The 24,394-nt window shown below is 46.9% G+C and overlaps 1 protein-coding gene across 5 annotated transcripts in view; it reads left to right on the top strand.

Moving 5' to 3' along the window:
• Positions 1 to 24,394, top strand: part of LOC115123150 (lipoma-preferred partner homolog) — a 462,733-nt gene that overhangs the window by 159,777 nt on the left and 278,562 nt on the right. For all 5 annotated transcript variants that reach the window (XM_065009483.1, XM_065009486.1, XM_065009484.1 and 2 more), the window contains one exon: positions 1,254 to 1,376. In XM_065009483.1, the coding sequence (XP_064865555.1) occupies positions 1,254 to 1,376 (123 nt within the window). The remainder of the gene's footprint in view (positions 1 to 1,253; positions 1,377 to 24,394) is intronic.

Genomic DNA, 24,394 nt, shown 5'->3' with positions numbered 1-24,394 from the left:
AGCAGGAATAGCATCTGAAGATAGATACATCTTAGGACCCCTGGTGTGCTGTAGGAAGGAATCACTGTCAGAGGCTCTAACTCTGTAAATGTTGAACTGCAGGGAACAATAGGATATTGGGGGGGGGGGGGGGGGCAGCACATTGTGTATTTACCTCCTATTAAACATGGGAAAATACACATTGAAACAAGAGATTGTATCGTTCCAACTCCTTTGTGTCCAGATGCTAGACCTGTGAGATATCTCTCTCTCTCTCTGTGTGTGTGTGTGTGTGTGTGTGTGTGTGTGTGTGTGTGTGTGTGTGTGTGTGTGTGTGTGTGTGTGTCCAGATGCTAGACCTGTGAGAGATCTCTCTCTCTCTCTCTCTATGTGTGTGTGTGTGTGTGTGTGTGTGTTACGCCCCTGAAAACAGGGGAGAAATAATCACGACAGTGATACGGTGTTGTATTCTCAATTCAACGTATAGTTCAAACATTTCACAAAAGTAACACATTACATAACAGAAAACTCATTATACAAATAACACAGCAAAATATCTTATTAACAACACGCACGTTCATTCACAATCGACATAAAATGGCAGCTACTCTCAGTACGATGCTATCCTTCACTTCAACCGAGCAGGGCTAATATTACTCTCTTCAAACTTAACTCTAACTTCCTCAAGACGTTACGAAGACACACCTTAAACACTCTTGACATGTTCGCTAGTTATAACATTTAAATTACTATTTTTATCATCAATAAAGTACCTGAAAACAGGAGAGAAATAATCACGAGAGTGATACGGTGTTGTATTCTCAAGTCAACATTTAGTTCAATGAGAAAACGACCGCGAATTTCCCCAGGAATATGGGTGGAGACCAGAGCAATTGATCTCCGGCTCATAGATTAAAAGCATTTCGTAGATCACAGATTAACACTTTTAGGCACCACAAAATAAAGTAATCAATATAACGTTTACACATTACTCTCACAATTCGTACCCTTTGACAGATTTTAACTTTAACACAATTATATGAATGTTATCAATCTCTATCAACTAATACTGAATGCATCTTTTTAACCTTAGATGTTTTAAGATCCTCACATACTATGAACTTACTAATACTTTTCAATGTATAACAGGCTATGAATATGTCCTTTAACCTGTCACGTGTGTGTGTGTGTGTGTGTGTGTGTGTGTGTCCAGATGCGAGATCTGTATGTGTGTGTGTGACTACCATTCTAACGCCGAGATGTCCTATCTCTAGATGCATGGACCAGAGAAGACCCTGGAAGAGAGGCGGTCCAGTCTGGACGCTGAGATTGACTCTCTGACCTCTATCCTAGCTGACCTGGAGAGTAACTCACCTTACAAGCCCCACAATGCACAGGTAAACTACCGTACTGTCAGTTTCCTACCAACACAATACACAGATAAACTACCGTACTGTCAGTTTCCTACAAACACAATACACAGATAAACTACCGTACTGTCAGTTTCCTACCAACACAATACACAGATAAACTACCGTACTGTCAGTTTCCTACCAACACAATACACAGGTAAACTACCGTACTGTCAGTTTCCTACCAACACAATACACAGATAAACTACCGTACTGTCAGTTTCCTACCAACACACTCCACAATACACCGATACAAACTTTACTAGCTACTTTCAAGACCCTCTGCAACATGGAGGTCCATCTGTATTGACTTTGGATTTGAACAGCCTGCAGGGAAGCAGAACACACCATTTTCCCTGAACATTTGTGGAAATCACGTTAGTTAGTACACAGATGTCGGCTCACCTAATCCCAGTTCTCAGGTGGTTTATTTGCATTGGGTTTGAATCCCGATCCTGCAGTGTGGTATTTCTCAATTTTTGGAAAGTGTTACTGGTTTCTAATAATAAGATGGCCTACATTACTACTAGATAACAGATGAATTTAAAAGCAACTTGAACTAGTCAAAGCCTTTGGGGCACTAAGATAAATTGTTTGACACACAATAAATGTAGGACATCACGGTGTAAAAAACCCAACCAATCGTGTTTTGGGAAAGGGACAGGAAAGGCTTGAGGGCCGTGCAACAGAAGAGAGATCACAGCTGGTTCTGATTGAATGGGAACCCGGTGTACCCGGTGTAGCCGTAGTCTCCACGGTTTTCAGAGACTCTGTTGCTATGGGAGCAAACCAGGGTATATTCTAGGGCAGGGGTGGGTAAATCTTTTGGTTCGAGAGCCACAACGGGATTTTGAAATTCAACGGAGGGCCGCATTTTTTTTGTTTTGGGGGGGGGGGGTTTGGGCGGACCAATTGTTTTAAAATCAATTTGCTGGGGGCCTCCCGAGTGGGGCAGCTTTCTAAGGCACTGCATCGCAGACGCTTGAGGCGTCACTACAGACCCGGGTTCAAGCCCAGACTGCGCATGATTGGCCCAGCGGCTTGGCTGGGTCGTGTTTCGGGAGTTGCAGCGATGAGACAAGACTGTAACTACCAATTGGGGAGAAAAAAGGGGTAAAAAAAAATATATATATATATTTACATAAATGTTTTATTTTTTAATATCTCGCGGGACGGATTTGCGCCCCCCCCCTTGTTCTAGGGTCTTGTAATGCCTGTCATATGTGGTCGTCTGTCCTACTGTAGTTGAATGTAATGACTGATATGTGGTCGTCTGTCCTACTGTAGTTGAATGTAGTGACTGATATGTGGTCGTCTGTCCTACTGTAGTTGAATGTAATGACTGATATGTGGTTGTCTATCCTACTGTAGTTGAATGTAGTGACTGATATGTGGTCGTCTATCCTACTGTAGTTGAATGTAGTGACTGATATGTGGTCGTCTATCCTACTGTAGTTGAATGTAGTGACTGATATGTGGTCGTCTGTCCTACTGTAGTTGAATGTAGTGACTGATATGTGGTCGTCTGTCCTACTGTAGTTGAATGTAATGACTGTATGTTGCTCTGTATAAGAGTGTCTGCTAAATGACCAACATCTGAAATGACTGGGATGGAATAGACCCACTACTATAGGACTGGGTGGGAATAGACCCACTCTATAGGACTGGGGGGGAATAGACCCACTACTATAGGACTGGGAGGGAATAGACCCACTACTATAGGATTGGGAGGGAATAGACCCACTACTGTAGGACTGGGGGGAATAGATCCACTACTATAGGACTGGGAGGGAATAGACCCACTACTATAGGACTGGGGGGGAATAGACCCACTACTATAAGACTGGGAGGGAGTAGACCCACTACTATAGGACTGGGTGGGAGTAGACCCACTACTATAGGACTGGGAGGGAGTAGACCCACTACTATAGGACTGGGAGGGAATAGACCCACTACTATAGGACTGGGAGGAATAGACCCACTACTATAGGACTGGGAGGGAATAGACCCACTACTATAGGACTAGGAGGGAATAGACCCACTACTATAGGACTGGGAGGGATTATACCCACTACTATAGGACTGGGTGGGAATAGACCCACTACTATAGGACTGGGAGGGAATAGACCCACTACTATAGGACTGGGTGGGAATAGACCCACTACTATAGGACTGGGAGGGAATAGACCCACTACTATAGGACTGGGAGGGAATATACCCACTACTATAGGACTGGGAGGGAATAGACCCACTACTATAGGACTAGGAGGGAATAGACCCACTACTATAGGATTGGGAGGGAATAGACCCACTACTGTAGGACTGGGGGGAATAGATCCACTACTATAGGACTGGGAGGGAATAGACCCACTACTATAGGACTGGGGGGGAATAGACCCACTACTATAAGACTGGGAGGGAGTAGACCCACTACTATAGGACTGGGTGGGAGTAGACCCACTACTATAGGACTGGGAGGGAGTAGACCCACTACTATAGGACTGGGAGGGAATAGACCCACTACTATAGGACTGGGAGGGAATAGACCCACTACTATAGGACTGGGAGGGAATAGACCCACTACTATAGGACTAGGAGGGAATAGACCCACTACTATAGGACTGGGAGGGATTATACCCACTACTATAGGACTGGGTGGGAATAGACCCACTACTATAGGACTGGGAGGGAATAGACCCACTACTATAGGACTGGGTGGGAATAGACCCACTACTATAGGACTGGGAGGGAATAGACCCACTACTATAGGACTGGGAGGGAATATACCCACTACTATAGGACTGGGAGGGAATAGACCCACTACTATAGGACTAGGAGGGAATAGACCGACTACTATAGGACTGGGAGGGAATAGACCCACTACTATAGGCCTGGGAGGGAATAGACCCACTACTATAGGACTGGGAGGGAATAGACCCACTACTATAGGACTGGGAGGGAATAGACCGACTACTATAGGACTGGGAGGGAATAGACCCACTACTATAGGACTGGGAGGGAATAGACCCACTACTATAGGACTGGGAGGGAATAGACCCACTACTATAGGACTAGGAGGGAATAGACCCACTACTATAGGACTGGGAGGGATTATACCCACTACTATAGGACTGGGTGGGAATAGACCCACTACTATAGGACTGGGAGGGAATAGACCCACTACTATAGGACTGGGTGGGAATAGACCCACTACTATAGGACTGGGAGGGAATAGACCCATTACTATAGGACTGGGAGGGAATAGACCCACTACTATAGGACTGGGAGGGAATAGACCCACTACTATAGGCCTGGGAGGGAATAGACCCACTACTATAGGACTGGGAGGGAATAGACCCACTACTATAGGACTAGGAGGGAATAGACCGACTACTATAGGACTGGGAGGGAATATACCCACTACTATAGGCCTGGGAGGCAATAGACCCACTACTATAGGACTGGGAGGGAATAGACCCACTACTATAGGACTGGGAGGGAATAGACCGACTACTATAGGACTGGGAGGGAATACACCCACTACTATAGGACTGGGAGGGAATAGACCCACTACTATAGGACTGGGAGGGAATAGACCCACTACTATAGGCCTGGGAGGGAATAGACCCACTACTATAGGACTGGGAGGGAATAGACCCACTACTATAGGACTGGGAGGGAATATACCCACTACTATAGGCCTGGGAGGGAATAGACCCACTACTATAGGACTGGGAGGGAATAGACCCACTACTATAGGCCTGGGAGGGAATAGACCCACTACTATAGGACTGGGAGGGAATAGACCCACTACTATAGGACTGGGAGGGAATAGACCCACTACTATAGGACTGGGAGGGAATAGACCCACTACTATAGGACTGGGAGGGAATAGACCCACTACTATAGGACTGGGAGGGAATAGATCCACTACTATAGGACTGGGAGGGAATAGATCCACTACTATAGGACTGGGAGGGAATAGATCCACTACTATAGGACTGGGAGGGAATAGATCCACTACTGTTGACCAGATACCTATCAATAGATTCAAGGCATAATGTACAGACAAGGATATGGTAGGATGTGAGTACAGTGGAGGTAAACCTAGGCATGACGATGAGAGAGGTATTGTCTCTAGAGACACCGCGTCTGTGATGGGTCCGCGGTCAAACGACCACCCCTCGTCACTGTCAAACGCTCCCTAAAACACTTCAGCGAGCAGGCCTTTCTAATCGACCTGGCCCGGGTGTCCTGGAAGGATATTGACCTCATCCCATCAGTCGACGATGCCTGGTTGCTCTTTTAAAAGTGATTTCCTCACCATCTTAAATAAGCATGCCCCGGTCAACATGCCCCGGTCAACAGCCCTGCACCCCGTTCAACAGCCCTGCACCCCCCACAGCCCTGCACCCCCCACAGCCCTGCACCCCCAACAGCCCTGCACCCCGGTCAACAGCCCTGCACCCCCCCCCCTATATCTATCCTACCCTGTCTTTCTAAGGTCTTCGAAAACCAAGTTAACAAACAGATTACCGACCATTTCGAATCCCACCGTACCTTCTCCGCTATGCAATCTGGTTTCAGAGCTGGTCATGGGTGCACCTCAGCCACGCTAAACGACATCTCAAGGCAACAGGTCAGTGTTTTGATCTATGTCTCAAGGCAACAGGTCAGTGTTTTGATCTATATCTCAAGGCAACAGGTCAGTGTTTTGATCTATATCTCAAGGCAACAGGTCAGTGTTTTGATCTATATTTCAAGGCAACAGGTCAGTGTTTTGGTCTATATCTCAAGGCAACAGGTCAGTGTTTTGGTCTATATCTCAAGGCAACAGGTCAGTGTTTTGGTCTATATCTCAAGGCAACAGGTCAGTGTTTTGGTCTATATCTCAAGGCAACAGGTCAGTGTTTTGGTCTATATCTCAAGGCAACAGGTCAGTGTTTTGGTCTATGTCTCAAGGCAACAGGTCAGTGTTTTGGTCTATATCTCAAGGCAACAGGTCAGTGTTTTGGTCTATATCTCAAGGCAACAGGTCAGTGTTTTGGTCTATATCTCAAGGCAACAGGTCAGTGTTTTGGTCTATATCTCAAGGCAACAGGTCAGTGTTTTGGTCTATATCTCAAGGCAACAGGTCAGTGTTTTGGTCTATATCTCAATACATATTTAAAAGAAAATATCAATTAGATTCGTTGCCAGGTCAGTGTTTATCATGCAGCCCTAAATTAAGGCTCCTCTCAACTTTTACATTTACATTTACATTTAAGTCATTTAGCAGATGCTCTTATCCAGAGCGACTTACAAATTGGTGCGTTCACCTTATGACATCCAGTGGAACAGCCACTTTACAATAGTGCATCTAAATCTTTTAAGGGGGGTGAGAAGGATTACTTTATCCTATCCTAGGTATTCCTGAAAGAGGTGGGGTTTCAGGTGTCTCCGGAAGGTGGTGATTGACTCCGCTGTCCTGGCGTCGTTTCATCCTCTCCTCTCCTCTCCTCTCCTCTCCTCTCCTCTCCTCTCCTCTCCTCTCCTCTCCTCTCCTCTCCTCTCCTCTCCTCTCCTCTCCTCTTCTCTTGCTTGTGTAATGTAATGTCCCAGGTTTCATACCCCAGCATTGGCACAGCTGCTGCAGCTCTGTCCTCTTGTATAAGCAAAGAGTAACGAGCAAACCTCAATTTACAGCTTTCTGTGTGCACTCCATTACCCATCTGGCACTCTCAAATCGATAGGCCACTCTGTGTTGCTCCTCTCTCCAGAGCTTCTGGGAAAGGAGATGGTAGAACTCTTCTCTCTCTCCTCTAAATCAGGTGACGGGGACACCAGGCAGGGGGGAGAGAAGCGGGGAAGGGGAAGTTAAGCGACTAGCCTGGCATGTTTTTTTGTCTCCCAGAGTTTGTTTTGTTACTCAGTCATAAAATATTAAATGGGACCATAGTTTGTTTGGTTTTGCCGTGAAAGTGTGTCAAAATCTTTCTGCTGGCATTGGATGAGCTCAGAGATATATATATATATAAAAAATTTAAAAAAAAAGAATTTAATTAGCTTTAGTTGGTATTTTGAAATACATTTGTATAAGTCATATGCTTGGTAAACAACAGGTGTAGACTTACATTGAAATGCTAACAGGCTCTTCCCAACAATGCAGAGAGAAACATAGATGTAATAGAAACATAAAAACACAACGAGTAACAATCACATGGTTTTATACACCAGTACCAGTACTGGGTCTATATTCAGGGTACCAGTACTGGGTCTATATTCAGGGTACCAGTACTGAGTCTATATTCAGGGTACCAGTACTGAGTCTATATTCAGGGTACCAGTACTGGGTCTATATTCAGGGTACCAGTACTGAGTCTATATTCAGGGTACCAGTACTGAGTCTATATTCAGGGTACCAGTACTGAGTCTATATTCAGGGTACCAGTACTGAGTCTATATTCAGGGTACCAGTACTGAGTCTGTGTTCAGGGACCAGTACTGAGTCTATATTCAGGGTACCAGTACTGGGTCTATATTCAGGGTACCAGTACTGAGTCTATATTCAGGGTACCAGTACTGAGTCTATATTCAGGGTACCAGTACTGAGTCTGTGTTCAGGGTACCAGTACTGAGTCTATATTCAGGGTACCAGTACTGAGTCTATGTTCAGGGTACCAGTACTGAGTCTATATTCAGGGTACCAGTCCTGAGTCTGTGTTCAGGGTACCAGTACTGAGTCTATATTCAGGGTACCAGTACTGAGTCTATATTCAGGGTACCAGTACTGAGTCTATATTCAGGGTACCAGTCCTGAGTCTGTGTTCAGGGTACCAGTACTGGGTCTATATTCAGGGTACCAGTACTGAGTCTATATTCAGGGTACCAGTACTGAGTCTATATTCAGGGTACCAGTACTGAGTCTATATTCAGGGTACCAGTACTGAGTCTGTGTTCAGGGTACCAGTACTGGGTCTATATTCAGGGTACCAGTACTGAGTCTATATTCAGGGTACCAGTACTGAGTCTATGTGCAGGGTACCAGTACTGAGTCTATATTCAGGGGGTACCAGTACTGAGTCTATGTTCAGGGTACCAGTACTGAGTCTATGTTCAGGGTACCAGTACTGAGTCTATATTCAGGGTACCAGTACTGAGTCTATATTCAGGGTACCAGTACTGAGTCTATGTTCAGGGGGTATCAGTACTGAGTCTATGTTCAGGGTACCAGTACTGAGTCTATATTCAGGGTACCAGTACTGAGTCTATGTTCAGGGTACCAGTACTGAGTCTATATTCAGGGTACCAGTACTGAGTCTATGTTCAGGGTACCAGTACTGAGTCTATGTTCAGGGTACCAGTACTGAGTCCATGTTCAGGGTACCAGTACTGAGTCTATGTGCAGCGTACCAGTACTGAGTCTATGTGCAGCGTACCAGTACTGAGTCTATGTGCAGCGTACCAGTACTGAGTCCATGTTCAGGGTACCAGTACTGAGTCTATTTGCAGCGTACCAGTACATAGACCCAGTACTGGTGTAATTGGTAAAGATCATTCAGCCCATCTCTCCCAATTCCATCAGGAGATTTTTGTGTTGCTATGCTGTCTGTGTGGCAGAGTGAGTTACCTCACTGGTAATATTGAGTCAAGATACCTGACATGGTTACACTTCTGTTATACTTCTTTTACACTGCTGTTACATTGCTGTTACTCTTCTGTTACACGGCTGTTACACTGCTGTTACACTGCTGTTACACTGCTGTTACTCTGCTGTTACACTGCTGTTACACTGCTGTTACTCTGCTGTTACTCTTCTGTTACACGGCTGTTACACTGCTGTTACACTGCTGTTACACGGCTGTTACTCTTCTGTTACACGGCTGTTACACTGCTGTTACACGGCTATTACACGGCTGTTACTCTTCTGTTACACTGCTGTTACACGGCTGTTACTCTTCTGTTACTCTTCTGTTACACGGCTGTTACTCTTCTGTTACACTGCTGTTACACGGCTGTTACTCTTCTGTTACACTGCTGTTACACGGCTGTTACTCTTCTGTTACACTGCTGTTACACTGCTGTTACTCTTCTGTTACACTGCTGTTACACGGCTGTTACTCTTCTGTTACACTGCTGTTACACTGCTGTTACTCTTCTGTTACACGGCTGTTACTCTTCTGTTACACTGCTGTTACACGGCTGTTACACTGCTGTTATACTTCTGTTACACGGCTGTTACACTTCTGTTACTCTTCTGTTACACTGCTGTTACACGGCTGTTACACTGCTGTTACTCTTCTGTTACACTGCTGTTACACTGCTGTTACACTGCTGTTACTCTTCTGTTACACTGCTGTTACACTGCTGTTATACTTCTGTTACACGGCTGTTACACTTCTGTTACTCTTCTGTTACACTGCTGTTACACTGCTGTTACTCTTCTGTTACACTGCTGTTACACGGCTGTTACACTGCTGTTACTCTTCTGTTACACTGCTGTTACACGGCTGTTACACTGCTGTTACTCTTCTGTTACACTGCTGTTACACTGCTGTTACTCTTCTGTTACACTGCTGTTATACTGCTGTTATACTTCTGTTACACGGCTGTTACACTTCTGTTACACTGCTGTTACACTGCTGTTACACTGCTGTTACTCTTCTGTTACACTGCTGTTACTCTTCTGTTACACTGCTGTTACTCTTCTGTTACACTGCTGTTACTCTTCTGTTACTCTTCTGTTACACGGCTGTTACACTGCTGTTACTCTTCTGTTACACTTCTGTTACACTGCTGTTACACTGCTGTTACACTGCTGTTATACTTCTGTTACACGGCTGTTACACTGCTGTTACACTGCTGTTACACTGATGTTACTCTTATGTTACTCTTCTGTTACACTGCTGTTACACTGCTGTTACACTGATGTTACTCTTATGTTACTCTTCTGTTACACGGCTGTTACTCTTCTGTTACACGGCTGTTACTCTTCTGTTACACGGCTGTTACACTGCTGTTACACTGCTGTTACACTGCTGTTACTCTTCTGTTACACGGCTGTTACACTGCTGTTATACTTCTGTTACTCTTCTGTTACACGGCTGTTACACTGCTGTTATACTTCTGTTACACGGCTGTTACACTGCTGTTACACTGCTGTTATTTGATGTGTGACGTGTTGCCACCAGATCCACAAAGAATTCGAAAACAAATTCAATTTTGATAAACTCCCATATCTACTGGGTGAAATACCAGTGTTGCATCACAGCAGCAAGATGTGTGACCTGTTGCCACCAGAAAAGGGCAACCAGTGAAGAACAAACACCATTGTAAATACAACCCATATTTATGTTTATTTATTTTCCCTTTTGTACTTTAACTATTTGTACATTGTTACAACACTGTATATAGACATAGTATGACATTTGTAATGTCATTATTCTTATGGAACTTCTGTGAGTGTAATGTTACTGTTTACTATTTGTATTGTTTATTCCACTTTTGTTTATTATCTACCTGACTTGCTTTGGCAATGTTAACATATATTTCCCATGTCAATCAAGCCCACAGGGGTGGGGGGGAAGAGACACAGAGAGAGAGTCCCCTAGGCAAGCTGGTCCTGGGGCTCTTTTCACAAACACAAACACACCCCACAGAGCCCCAGGACAGCAACATATATTTCCCTCAGATTACACAGATCCACAAAGAATTCGAAAACAAATCCAATTTTGATAAACTCCCATATCTACTGGGTGAAATACCACAGTGTTGCATCACAGCAGCAAGATTTGTGACCTGTTGCCACCAGAAAAGGGCAACCAGTGAAGAACAAACACCATTGTAAATTACAACCCATATTTATGTTTATTTATTTTCCCTTTTGTACTTTAACTATTTGCACATTGTTACATAGAGGAAGAGTGAGACCTTTTTATTACCGTGGGTAACCGACCCACCGACGTCGCTGTGCCTTTTTCCAGTCATCAAAAAAAAAAAATGACCATCTCTAGAGATGCAGTGGATCTCTCTGTCTCTCATCTCCCACAATGCATTAGGAAAATATTCAGATCCCTCCACTTTTTTCCCACATTTTGTTGCGTTACAGACATATTTGTTCCCCCCCCTCATCCATCTACACACAATAACCCATCCTGACAAAGCAAAAGATGTGTTTTAAACACTTGAATGCTTTAATTAATTCTAATTTTAACAATGTATTCAAAGTAAAACACTGAAATATCACATTTACATAAGTATTCAGACCCTTTCCTCAGTACTTTGTTAATGCACCTGCGATCACAGCTTCAAGTCTTCTTGGGTATGACGCTACAACCTTGGCACACCTGTATTTGGGGAGTTTCTCTCATTCTTCTCTGCAGATCCTCTCAAGCTCTGTCAGGTTGGATGGGGAGCGTCGCTGCACAGCTATTTTCATGTCTCTCCAGAGATGTTTGATCGGGTTCAAGTCCGGGCTCTGGCTGGGCCACTCAAGGACATTCAGAGACTTGTCCCGAAACCACTCCTGCGTTGTCTTGGCTGTGTGCTTAGGGTCGTTGTCCTGTTGGAAGGTGAACCTTCGCCCCAGTCTCAGGTCCTGAGCGCCCCTGAGCAGGTTTTCATCAAGGATCTCTCTGTACTTTACTCCATTCATCTTTCCCTCGATCCTGACTAGTCTCCCAGTCCCTGCCTCTGAAAAACCTCCCCACAGCATGATGCTGCTACCACCATGCTTCACCTTAGGGATGGTGCCAGGTTTCCTCAACAGTGACGCTTGGCATTCAGGCCAAAGAGTTCAATCTTTGTTTCATCAGACCAGAGAATCTTGTTTCTCATGGTCTGAGTCCTTTAGGTGCCTTTTTGACAAACTCCAAGTGGGCTGTCATGTGCCTTTTACTGAGGAGTGGCTTCCGTCTAGCATAAAGGCCTGATTGGTGCAGTACTGCAGAGATGGTTGTCCTTCTGGAAGGTTCTCCCATCTCCACATGAGGATGTATATTTATTTTAATCCAGTTTAGAATACGGCTGTAACGTAGCAACGTGGAAATGTGGGTTTGAAAACTTTCTGAAGTCTCTCTTTGTTACCTTGTTAAGAGTCAACTGGTCTTAAGGCTGTATAATGTCAATTATATAAAATTATATAAAATCATTACTTTTTTTATCCAGGGCTTGAACTGTAACTCTAATAGCTGTGATAAGTGTTCTCAGTTTGCCCTCTGACCTCTGACCTCTCTGCTAATGCTGGGATTTAATTTACGACAGCAACCTAGTGAAGCTGAAAATGGAGTTAGGCTTTTGTCTTCATTGAAGGAGCTGGCGTTACGCAAACAAAGTATGGAAGGAGGGATGTAGGGAAGGAGGGATGTAGGGAAGGAGGGATGTAGGGAAGGAGGGAAGGAGGGATGTAGGGAAGGATGATGTAGGGATGTAGGGAAGGATGATGTAGGGAAGGAGGGAAGGAGGGATGTAGGGAAGGAGGGATGTAGGGAAGGAGGGATGTAGGGATGGAGGGATGTAGGGAAGGAGGGATGTAGGGAAGGAGGGAAGGGGGATGTAGGGAAGGGGGATGTAGGGATGTAGGGAAGGAGGGATGTAGGGAAGGAGGGATGTAGGGAAGGGGGGTGTAGGGAAGGAGGGATGTAGGGAAGGAGGGATGTAGGGAAGGAGGGATGTAGGGAAGGAGGGATGTAGGGACACTAGTCGTTAGGGAGGGAGGAGAGAGGAAAGCGGAAGACAGCTTCTGTGGTTCAGTTGGTAGAGCATAGAGCACGGTTCAGTTGGTAGAGCCCGGTTCAGTTGGTAGAGCATAGAGCACGGTTCAGCTGGTAGAGCAGGGTTCAGTTGGTAGAGCAGGGTTCAGTTGGTAGAGCACGGTACAGTTGGTAGAGCACGGTACAGTTGGTAGAGCACGGTTCAGTTGGTAGAGCACGGTTCAGTTGGTGGGGCACGGTTCAGTTGGTAGAGCACGGTTCAGTTGGTAGGGCACGGTTCAGTTGGTAGAGCACGGTTCAGTTGGTAGAGCACGGTTCAGTTGGTAGAGCACGGTTCAGTTGGTAGAGCACGGTTCAGTTGGTAGAGCACGGTTCAGTTGGTAGAGCACGGTTCAGTTGGTAGAGCAGGGTTCATTTGGTGGAGCACGGTTCAGTTGGTAGAGCACGGTTCAGTTGGTAGAGCACGGTTCAGTTGGTGGAGCACGGTTCAGTTGGTGGAGCACGGTTCTGTTGGTAGAGCACGGTTCAGTTGGTGGAGCAGGGTTCAGTTGGTAGAGCACGGTTCAGTTGGTAGAACACGGTTCGGTTGGTAGAGCACGGTTCAGTTCGTAGAGCACTGCTCAGTTGGTAGAGCACTGCTCAGTTGGTAGAGCCCGGTTCATTTGGTAGAGCCCGGTTCAGTTGGTAGAGCATAGAGCACGGTTCAGTTGATGGAGCAGGGTTCAGTTGGTGGAGCAGGGTTCAGTTGGTGGAGCACGGTTCAGTTGGTGGAGCAGGGTTCAGTTGGTGGAGCAGGGTTCAGTTGGTGGAGCAGGGTTCAGTTGGTAGAGCAGGGTTCAGTTGTTAGAGCAGGGTTCAGTTGGTGGAGCAGGGTTCAGTTGATAGAGCACGGTTCAGTTGGTAGAGCACTGCTCAGTTGGTAGAGCACTGCTCAGTTGGTAGAGCACTGCTCAGTTGGTAGAGCACTGCTCAGTTGGTAGAGCACGGTTCAGTTAGTGGAGCACGGTTCAGTTGGTGGAGCAGGGTTCAGTTGGTAGAGCACGGTTCAGTTGGTAGAGCACGGTTCAGTTGGTAGAGCACGGTTCAGTTGGTAGAGCACGGTTCAGTTGGTAGAGCACGGTTCAGTTGGTAGAGCACGGTTCAGTTGGTAGAGCACGGTTCAGTTGATAGAGCACGGTTCAGTTGGTAGAGCACGGTTCAGTTGGTAGAGCACTGCTCAGTTGGTAGAGCACGGTTCAGTTGGTAGAGCACGGTTCAGTTGGTAGAGCACTGCTCAGTTGGTAGAGCACGGTTCAGTTGGTAGAGCACGGTTCAGTTGGTGGAGCAGGGTTCAGTTGGTAGAGCACGGTTCAGTTGGTAGAGCAGGGTTCAGTTGGTAGAGCACGGTTCATTTGGTGGATCACGGTTCAGTTGGTAGAGCACGGTTCAGTTGGTAGAGCACGGTTCAGTTGGTGGAGCACGGTTCAGTTGGTGGAGCACGGTTCTGTTGGTAGAGCACGGTTCAGTTGGTGGAGCAGGGTTCAGTTGGTAGAGCACGGTTCAGTTGGTAGAACACGGTTCGGTTGGTAGAGCACGGTTCAGTTCGTAGAGCACTGCTCAGTTGGTAGAGCACTGCTCAGTTGGTAGAGCCCGGTTCATTTGGTAGAGCCCGGTTCAGTTGGTAGAGCATAGAGCACGGTTCAGTTGATGGAGCAGGGTTCAGTTGGTGGAGCAGGGTTCAGTTGGTGGAGCACGGTTCAGTTGGTGGAGCAGGGTTCAGTTGGTGGAGCAGGGTTCAGTTGGTGGAGCAGGGTTCAGTTGGTAGAGCAGGGTTCAGTTGTTAGAGCAGGGTTCAGTTGGTGGAGCAGGGTTCAGTTGATAGAGCACGGTTCAGTTGGTAGAGCACTGCTCAGTTGGTAGAGCACTGCTCAGTTGGTAGAGCACTGCTCAGTTGGTAGAGCACTGCTCAGTTGGTAGAGCACTGCTCAGTTGGTAGAGCACGGTTCAGTTAGTAGAGCACGGTTCAGTTGGTGGAGCAGGGTTCAGTTGGTAGAGCACGGTTCAGTTGGTAGAGCACGGTTCAGTTGGTAGAGCACGGTTCAGTTGGTAGAGCACGGTTCAGTTGATAGAGCACTGCTCAGTTGGTAGAGCACGGTTCAGTTGGTAGAGCACTGCTCAGTTGGTAGAGCACGGTTCAGTTGGTAGAGCACTGCTCAGTTGGTAGAGCACTGCTCAGTTGGTAGAGCACGGTTCAGTTGGTAGAGCACGGTTCAGTTGGTAGAGCACGGTTCAGTTGGTAGAGCACGGTTCAGTTGGTAGAGCACGGTTCAGTTGGTAGAGCACGGTTCAGTTGGTAGAGCACGGCTCTTGCAACACGAGGGTTGTGGGTTTGATTCCCATGTGGGGGACCAGTACAAATGTATCCACTTACTGCTTCCTGTAAATCGCTCTGAATAAGAGTGTCTGCTAAATTACTAAAACGTTCTCACTGTCTGTCGGAGTGCCATAAGTATTGTGTCCCAAATGGCGCCCTTTTCCCCCTATTGTCCGAGTCAAAGGTAGCACACTGTATGGGGGAAAGGGTGCCATTTGGGGATGTAGGCTGACTGCCATATTCAGAGACCAGCGACCCCAGACCACCACTAATGTGCATTAATACTCTCAGCTCTGTCAGCTGTTATCAGATAGATTAATTTAATCAAGAACAGGTTTTTATTTTGCCCTCTTCCCCGCCCCGCCTGCCCATTTGAACATGTTAACCAACACACTTAGCGTGCATCACAAATGGCACCCCATTCACGAAATAGTGCTAGACTTTTGTGTGCTGTTTGGGACCAAACCTTTCAGTAGTGCTTAGTCTGAAATGAGAGAGAGAGAGATGTAGAGAGTGAGAGATAGAGAGTGAGAGAGAGAGAGAGAGAGAGAGAGAGGTAGAGAGAGAGAGAGGTCATGGAAGAACTGGGACATAATTCAGCTTCCAGGAATTGTATACAGATCCTTATGTCATGGTGCAGTGCATTATCGTGCTGAAACATGAGGTGATGGCGGCGGATGAATGGCAGGACAATGGGCCTCAGGATCTCATCACGGTATCTCTGTGTATTTTCAAATTGCCATCGATAAAATGCAATTGTGTTTGTTGTCTGTAGCTTATGCCTGCCCATACCATATCCCCACAGCCACCATGGGGCCCTCTGTCCACAGTGTTGACATCAGTAAACACCATACCATAAGCCCACCACCACCATGGGGCCCTCTGTCCACAGTGTTGACATCAGTAAACACCATACCATAACCCCACCACCACCATGGGGCCCTCTGTCCACAGTGTTGACATCAGTAAACACCATACCATATCCCCACAGCCACCATGGGGCCCTCTGTCCACAGTGTTGACATCAGCAAACCACCATACCATATCCCCACAGCCACCATGGGGCACTCTGTCCACAGTGTTGACATCAGCAAACACCATACCATAATCCCACAGCCACCATGGGGCCCTCTGTCCACAGTGTTGACATCAGCAAACACCATACCATATCCCCACAGCCACCATGGGGCCCTCTGTCCACAGTGTTGACATCAGCAAACCACCATACCATATCCCCACAGCCACCATGGGGCACTCTGTCCACAGTGTTGACATCAGCAAACACCATACCATAACCCCACTGCCACCATGGGGCCCCCTGTTCACAGTGTTGACATCAGTAAACCGCTCGCCCACACAACGCCATACATGCCACCTGCCCGGTACAGTTGAAACCGGGAAGAATCCGTGAAGAGCACACTTCTCCAGCGTCTCAGTGGCCATCGAAGGTGAGCACTTTCCCGACTGAAGTCGGCTACGACACCGAACTGCAGTCAGGTCAAGACCCTGGTGAGGACGACGAGCACGCAGATAAGCGTTGCTGAGACGGTTTCTGGCAGTTTCTACAGAAGTTCTTTGGTTGTGCAAACACACAATTTCATCAGCTGTCCGAGTGGCCGGTCTCAACAGGTTGTGGAGGGCCTGGGCTGGCGTGGTTACCCGTGGTTTGTGGTTGTGAGGTCGGTTGGAAGTACTGCCAAATTCTCTAAAATGCTGTTGGAGGCGGCTTATGGTAGAGAAATTAACATTAAATTCTCTGGCAACAGATCTGGTGGACATTGCTGCAGTCAGCATGCCACCTGTTGTATTCGGCGCATGTGACAAATGGAATTGATTTGATTTGAATACCCCATAATGACAAAGTGAAAACATATTTTTTCAAATGTTTACAAATGTATATATATATATAAAAAAACAGAAATACCTTATTTACATAAGTATTCAGACGCTTTGCTCTGAGAAGTTGAGGTCAGGTTCATCCTGTTTCCATTGATCATCCTTGAGATGTTTCTATAACTTTCTACAGCATTGAATGTACCAAGAACACAGCGGCCTCCATCAACCTTAAATGGAAGACGTTTGGAACCACCAAGACTCTTCCTAGAGGCTGGCCGCCCGGCCAAACTGAGCAATCGGGTGAGAAGGGTCTTGGTCAGGGAGGTGGCCAAGAACCCAATGGTCACTCTGACAGAGCTCCTGAGTTCCTCTGTGGAGATGGGAGAACCTTCCAGAAGGACAACCATCTCTACAACACTCCACCAATCAGGCCGTTATGTTAGAGTGACCAGACATAAGCTCCTCAGTAAAATGCACATGACAGCCCACCTGGAGTTTGCCAAAAGGCACCTAAAGACTCTCAGACCAGGAGAAACAAGATTCTCTGGTCTGATGAAACCAAGATTGAACTCTTTGGCCTGAATGCCAAGCGTCACGTCTGGAGGAAACCACATGAGGTCACTGCTTTAGGTACAGTGAACCACATGAGGCCACTGCTTTAGGTACAGTGAAACACATGAGGCCACTGCTGTAGGTACAGTGAACCACATGAGGCCACTGCTTTAGGTACAGTGAACCACATGAGGTCACTGCTTTAGGTACAGTGAACCACATGATGCCACTGCTTTAGGTACAGTGAACCACATGAGGTCACTGCTTTAGGTACAGTTAACCACATGAGGCCACTGCTTTAGGTACAGTGAACCACATGAGGCCACTGCTTTAGGTACAGTGAACCACATGAGGCCACTGCTTTAGGTACAGTGAACCACATGAGGCCACTGCTTTAGGTACAGTGGACCACATGAGGCCACTGCTTTAGGTACAGTGAACCACATGAGACCACTGCTTTAGGTACAGTGAACCACATGAGGCCACTGCTTTAGGTACAGTGAACCACATGAGGTCACTGCTTTAGGTACAGTGAACCACATGAGGCCACTGCTTTAGGTACAGTGAAACACATGAGGCCACTGCTGTAGGTACAGTGAACCACATGAGGCCACTGCTTTAGGTACAGTGAACCAAATGATGCCACTGCTTTAGGTACAGTGAACCACATGAGGCCACTGCTTTAGGTACAGTGAAACACATGAGGCCACTGCTGTAGGTACAGTGAACCACATGAGGCCACTGCTTTAGGTACAGTGAACCACATGAGGTCACTGCTTTAGGTACAGTGAACCACATGATGCCACTGCTTTAGGTACAGTGAACCACATGAGGTCACTGCTTTAGGTACAGTTAACCACATGAGGCCACTGCTTTAGGTACAGTGAACCACATGAGGCCACTGCTTTAGGTACAGTGAACCACATGAGGCCACTGCTTTTCACATTTCAGAGAAGCCTGTGTGTGTGTGTGTGTGTGTGTGTGTGTGTGTGTGTGTGTGTGTGTGTGTGTGTGTGGTAGAATGCTTGTAAACTATAATTTTCTAACAATATATGAAATAATACATAGTTTCCTGAGAGCTAGAAGCGAGGCGGCCCTCTGTCGGCACCATCTTGGTACATCTTCGTGTGTGTGTGTGTGGGGGGGGGGGGGGGTCTGTGCGCAATGCTTTTGTGTGTCTGTTTGTTTGTTGTGTTTGCTCTGCGTGTGTGTTATGCTTTAGTAAGTGGTGTGTTAGACAACTTGATGTCTCTGTAATGTGTCATAAAATCCATACGGAGACAGATGTGCATTATTGAAGTCTTCTGACACAGTTTAGCTGAGTGCTTCAGACACTGCTGGGACTAATCCTTGTTCCACTTGGGTACCCTGAGGAAGAGGCCTATCCTCTCCTCTCTTCTGTACTCGTCTCTCTCCTTTTACTTTCTCTCCTTCTCTTGTCTCCTTTACCCGTCCTCCCCTCTCGACACTCCTGCTGGGTATAAAGTGAAAGCTCTGGTGTCATCATGTCTCTATTGCTCCATGGCATTCTGCCCAACAGCTCCCTAGGAGGGAGGATGTGTATGATAATGGGGAACTGACCTTTCCATTGCTCCCCTCATGAGCCTTACACTCTGGCTGCATCTCAACAGACATCTCTCTTTCTCCCTCCCTCCCTCTATCTCTCTCTCTCTCTCTCTCTGTCGGTCTCTCTCTCTCTCTGTTGGTCTCTCTCTCTCTCTCTCTCTCTCTCTCTCTCTCTCTGTCGGTCTCTCTCTCTGTTGGTCTCTCTCTCTCTCTCTCTCGTTCTCTCTCTCTCTCTCTCTCTTTCTCTTTCTCTCGCTTTCTCTCTCCCTCTCTCTCTCTCTCTCTCTCTCTCTCTCTCTCTCTCTCTCTCTCTCTCTCTCTCTCTCTCTCTCTCTCTCTGTATGTAGTTACTGTTCCATCACTCTAGATGTTACAGTCCTCACCTCACCAGTATCTCTGCAACATAAACCTAGCCCTCCTAAATTAGGCTTGACAGGAGTGCTGACTCTAGCTAGCATGGTTTTGTAAACACTGTCTGTCTATGGGGATATGTAATCTGTAACAGGTGAACTCTATGGTGTGGATGGGTGGGTGTGTGTGCATGTCTGTGTGTATAGCAGGTGAACTCCACCCTTGTCTTCATGACCTCCTCAGGCTCCTCCCTTGTCTTCATGTCCTCCTCAGGCTCCACCCTTGTCTTCATGGCCTCCTCAGGCTCCACCCTTGTCTTCATGGCCTCCTCAGGCTCCTCCCTTGTATTCATGGCCTCCTCAGGCTCCACCCTTGTCTTCATGGCCTCCTCAGGCTCCACCCTTGTCTTCATGACCTCCTCAGGCTCCACCCTTGTCTTCATGACCTCCTCAGGCTCCACCCTTGTCTTCATGGCCTCCTCACGTACACACACACACACACACACACACACACACACACACACACACACACACACACACACAGACACGTACACACACATCTAGTGTGTTCTTTGATCTAGCCAGTTTGGAGGTTTGTTAACACAGTGTCCAAAGAAGGACCAGATGTATACAGAATGGTGTCGTCTGTGTAGAGGTGGATCAAAGAATCACCTGCAGCAAGAGCGGCATCATTGATGTATACAGAGAAAAGAGTCGGCCCGAGAATTGAACCCTGTGGTACCCCCATAGAGACTGCCAGAGGTCCGGACAACAGGCCCTCCGATTTGACACTCTGAACTCTGTCTGCGAAGTACTTGGTGAACCAGGCGAGGCAGTCATTTGAGAAGTCTGTTGAGTCTGCCGATAAGAATGTTGTGATTGACAGAGTTAAAGCCTTAGCCAGGTCGATGAATACAGCTGCACAGTATTGTCTATTATCGATGGCGGTTATGATCTCGTTTAATACCTTGAGTATGGCTGAGGTGCACCCATGACCAGCTCGGAAACCAGATTGCATAGTGGAGAAGGTACGGTGGTATTCGAAATGTTCAGTGATCTGTTTGTTAACTTGGCTTTCAAAGACCTTAGAAAGGCAGGGTAGGATAGATATGTCTGTAGCAGTTTGGGTCTAGAGTGTCTCCCCCTTTGAAGAGGGGGATGACCACGGCAGCTTTCCAATCTTTAGGAATCTCGGACGATACGAAAGAGAGGTTGAATAGGCTAGTAATAGGGGTTGCAACATTGGCGCCGGATAATTGTAGAGAGGGTCCAGCTGATTTGTACGGGTCCAGGTTTTGCAGCTCTTTCAGAACATCAGCTATCTGGATTTGGGTGAAGGAGAAGCTGGGGAGGCTTGGGCAAGTAGCTGCGGGGGGTGCAGAGCTGTTGGCCGGGGTTGGGGTAGCCAGGAGGAAAGCATGGCCAGCCATAGAGAAATGCTTGTTGAAGTTCTCGATTATTGTGGATTTATCGGTGGAGACAGTGTTTCCTAGCCTCAGTGCAGTGGGCAGCTGGGAGGAGGTGCTCTTGTTCTCCATGGACTTTACAGTGTCCCAGAACTTTTCGGAGTTAGAGCTACAGGATGCAAAGAGAATGAGAGAAAATCTCACTCTGACCATTTTTCTCGCCCTAGCAGAGCTGGTTAGGCATTTATTTTATTTTATCCAGTGTGTTGGTGACTGCAAATGAGCTGCTGTCAACAATTTAATTCCTTCGTCAGTTATTCTGCACTCAGACGAGAGTGCTCTGAAAACGAAGTAGATAGCCAGAGCAAATTTACCAGCTACGTCTATTGACAGTTGTCGCAGTGACATCATAAACATCCTATTGAAATGGTTACTTGCATAGTGAAGTCTTTTGTTTAGACATGTAGCTAGCTAGCTAAACAAGGAACCATAATCCCAACTCATAACGTTACTACACTGCATGAATCTTCAGGTAGCTGACCAACCAGGTTCAGTGTTAGCTAGCTAACATTAGGCTATAATTGGCAAAGCAAATGGCTCTGAGATACGAATATTAGTACATAGATCATACACGCAACGTTAGCTAGCTAGCCAGCCAGCTAACTAGATATCTAGCTAACTGTATACTTTAACTTGAAATGAAAACTAATTTCTGACTAATTAGAAATGTGTAATATATCTTTAAATGTAGCTAGCTAGACTCTCTTACCTGTGTACATGAATGAATGCTTCTCCATCTCTGTCACAGATGCCATGGTTACCCTGTAGTTTGAAGATGTAATCCAGAGACAGGTGTTTTGTAGAACAGCCTTCTGTTCTCTTTTCGACTCCGTCTGCATATCTCCGTAGCATCATACATCATACATATTAAAGCAATCTGGTTTCTGCTCAGGTTATGGATGTGTCACTGCAACCTTAAAGGTCTTCAATGATGTCACCATTGTCCTTGATTCTAATCAATATTGTGCTGCCTCTCTCAAGGAGTGCAGTGTATAAAGTCAGGAAAACTGCTGTCTCAGCCACTACCTGTCACCAAGGGAGTTCCCCAAGGCTCAATCCTAGGCCCCACGCTCTTCTCAATTAACATCATCAACATAGCTCAGGCGGCAGGAAGTTCTCTCATCCATTTATATGCAAATGATACAGTCTTATACTCAGCCGGCCCCTCCCCAGATTTTGTGTTAAACGCTCTAACAACAAAGCTTTCTTAGTGTCCGACAAGCTTTCTCTACCCTTAACCTAGACGGTACACTGTCCTTCTCTCAGCACATATCCAAGCTGCAGGCTAAAGTTAAATCTAGACTGGGTTTCCTCTATCGTAATCACTCCTCTTTCACCCCAGCTGCCAAACTAACCCTGATTCAGATGACCATCCTACCCATGCTAGATTACGGAGATATCATTTATAGAGGCATAGAGTTAGAGGTAGAGAGGAGAGGAGAGAGAACTATTACACTCAACTGAACGACTTGATTAGTGTAGTGTTAGCTAGCTACATAGTTGTCTTTGCTGTCTTCGTACCCAAGATAATTGTGTAGTTTAGAGTGTGTAGTTTTATGTCGTCCTTAACATAGGAGACTCTGCTAGCTAGCCAACAGCTAGCCAACGTCTACCGAACAGAACTTCTGCACTCAACAATCCGGTCGCATTTCGCTTCGCTCCACAGGTAGTATCACATTTTTCATTTCATTTCATTACAGTACAACGGCTTGATTTGTTTGATCGTAGCTAGCTACATAGCTAGCTACACAGCCGTCTTTGTATCAAAGATAATTGTGTAGTCTAGAGCGACTTCCTAGGTTAGTTAGCCAGCTATTGTCGTTCTTTTAACGCAACGTAACGTAATCAACACTGCTAGCTAGCCAGCTAGCCCCGAATAGCAGCACAGTAGAAACTATTACACTCAACGGAACGACTTGATTAGTGTAGTGTCAACAACGCAGCCAATGCCAACTAGCCTACTTAGTCAACAACGCAGCCTCTGCCAGCTAGCCTACTTCAGCAGTACTGTATCATTTTAATCATTTTAGTCAATAAGATTCTTGCTACGTAAGCTTAACTCTCTGAACACTCGTGACGTGTAGTCCACTTGTCATTCCAATCTCCTTTGCATTAGCGTAGCCTCTTGTGTAGCCTGTCAACTATGTGTCTGTCTATCCCTGTTCTCTCCTCTCTGCACAGACCATACAAACGCTCCACACCGCGTGGCCGCGACCACCTAATCTGGTGGTCCCAGCGCGCACGACCCACGTGGAGTTCCAGGTCTCCGGTAGCCTCTGGAACTGCCGATCTGCGGCCAACAAGGCAGAGTTCATCTCCGCCTATGTCTCCCTCCAGTCCCTCGACTTCTTGGCACTGACGGAAACATGGATCACCACAGACAACACTGCTACTCCTACTGCTCTCTCTTCGTCTGCCCACGTGTTCTCGCACACCCCGAGAGCTTCTGGTCAGCGGGGTGGTGGCACCGGGATCCTCATCTCTCCCAAGTGGTCATTCTCTCTTTCTCCCCTTACCCATCTGTCTATCGCCTCCTTTGAATTCCATGCTGTCACAGTTACCAGCCCTTTCAAGCTTAACATCCTTATCATTTATCGCCCTCCAGGTTCCCTCGGAGAGTTCATCAATGAGCTTGATGCCTTGATAAGCTCCTTTCCTGAGGACGGCTCACCTCTCACAGTTCTGGGCGACTTTAACCTCCCCACGCCTACCTTTGACTCATTCCTCTCTGCCTCCTTCTTTCCACTCCTCTCCTCTTTTGACCTCACCCTCTCACCTTCCCCCTACTCACAAGGCAGGAAATACGCTCGACCTCATCTTTACTAGATGCTGTTCTTCCACTAACCTCGTTGCAACTCCCCTCCAAGTCTCCGACCACTACCTTGTATCCTTTTCCCTCTCGCTCTCATCCAACACTTCCCACACTGCCCCTACTCGGATGGTATCGCGCCGTCCCAACCTTCGCTCTCTCTCCCCCCGCTACTCTCTCCTCTTCCATCCTATCATCTCTTCCCTCTGCTCAAACCTTCTCCAACCTATCTCCTGATTCTGCCTCCTCAACCCTCCTCTCCTCCCTTTCTGCATCCTTTGACTCTCTATGTCCCCTATCCTCCAGGCCGGCTCGGTCCTCCCCTCCCGCTCCGTGGCTCGGCGACTCATTGCGAGCTCACAGAACAGGGCTCCGGGCAGC

Source organism: Oncorhynchus nerka, linkage group LG25 (assembly GCF_034236695.1).
Source record: "Oncorhynchus nerka isolate Pitt River linkage group LG25, Oner_Uvic_2.0, whole genome shotgun sequence".
In the NCBI taxonomy this organism is placed as follows: domain Eukaryota; kingdom Metazoa; phylum Chordata; class Actinopteri; order Salmoniformes; family Salmonidae; genus Oncorhynchus; species Oncorhynchus nerka.
The sequence above is the reverse complement of the archived record's forward strand: the minus strand, read 5'-3'. Positions and strand labels throughout refer to the sequence as shown.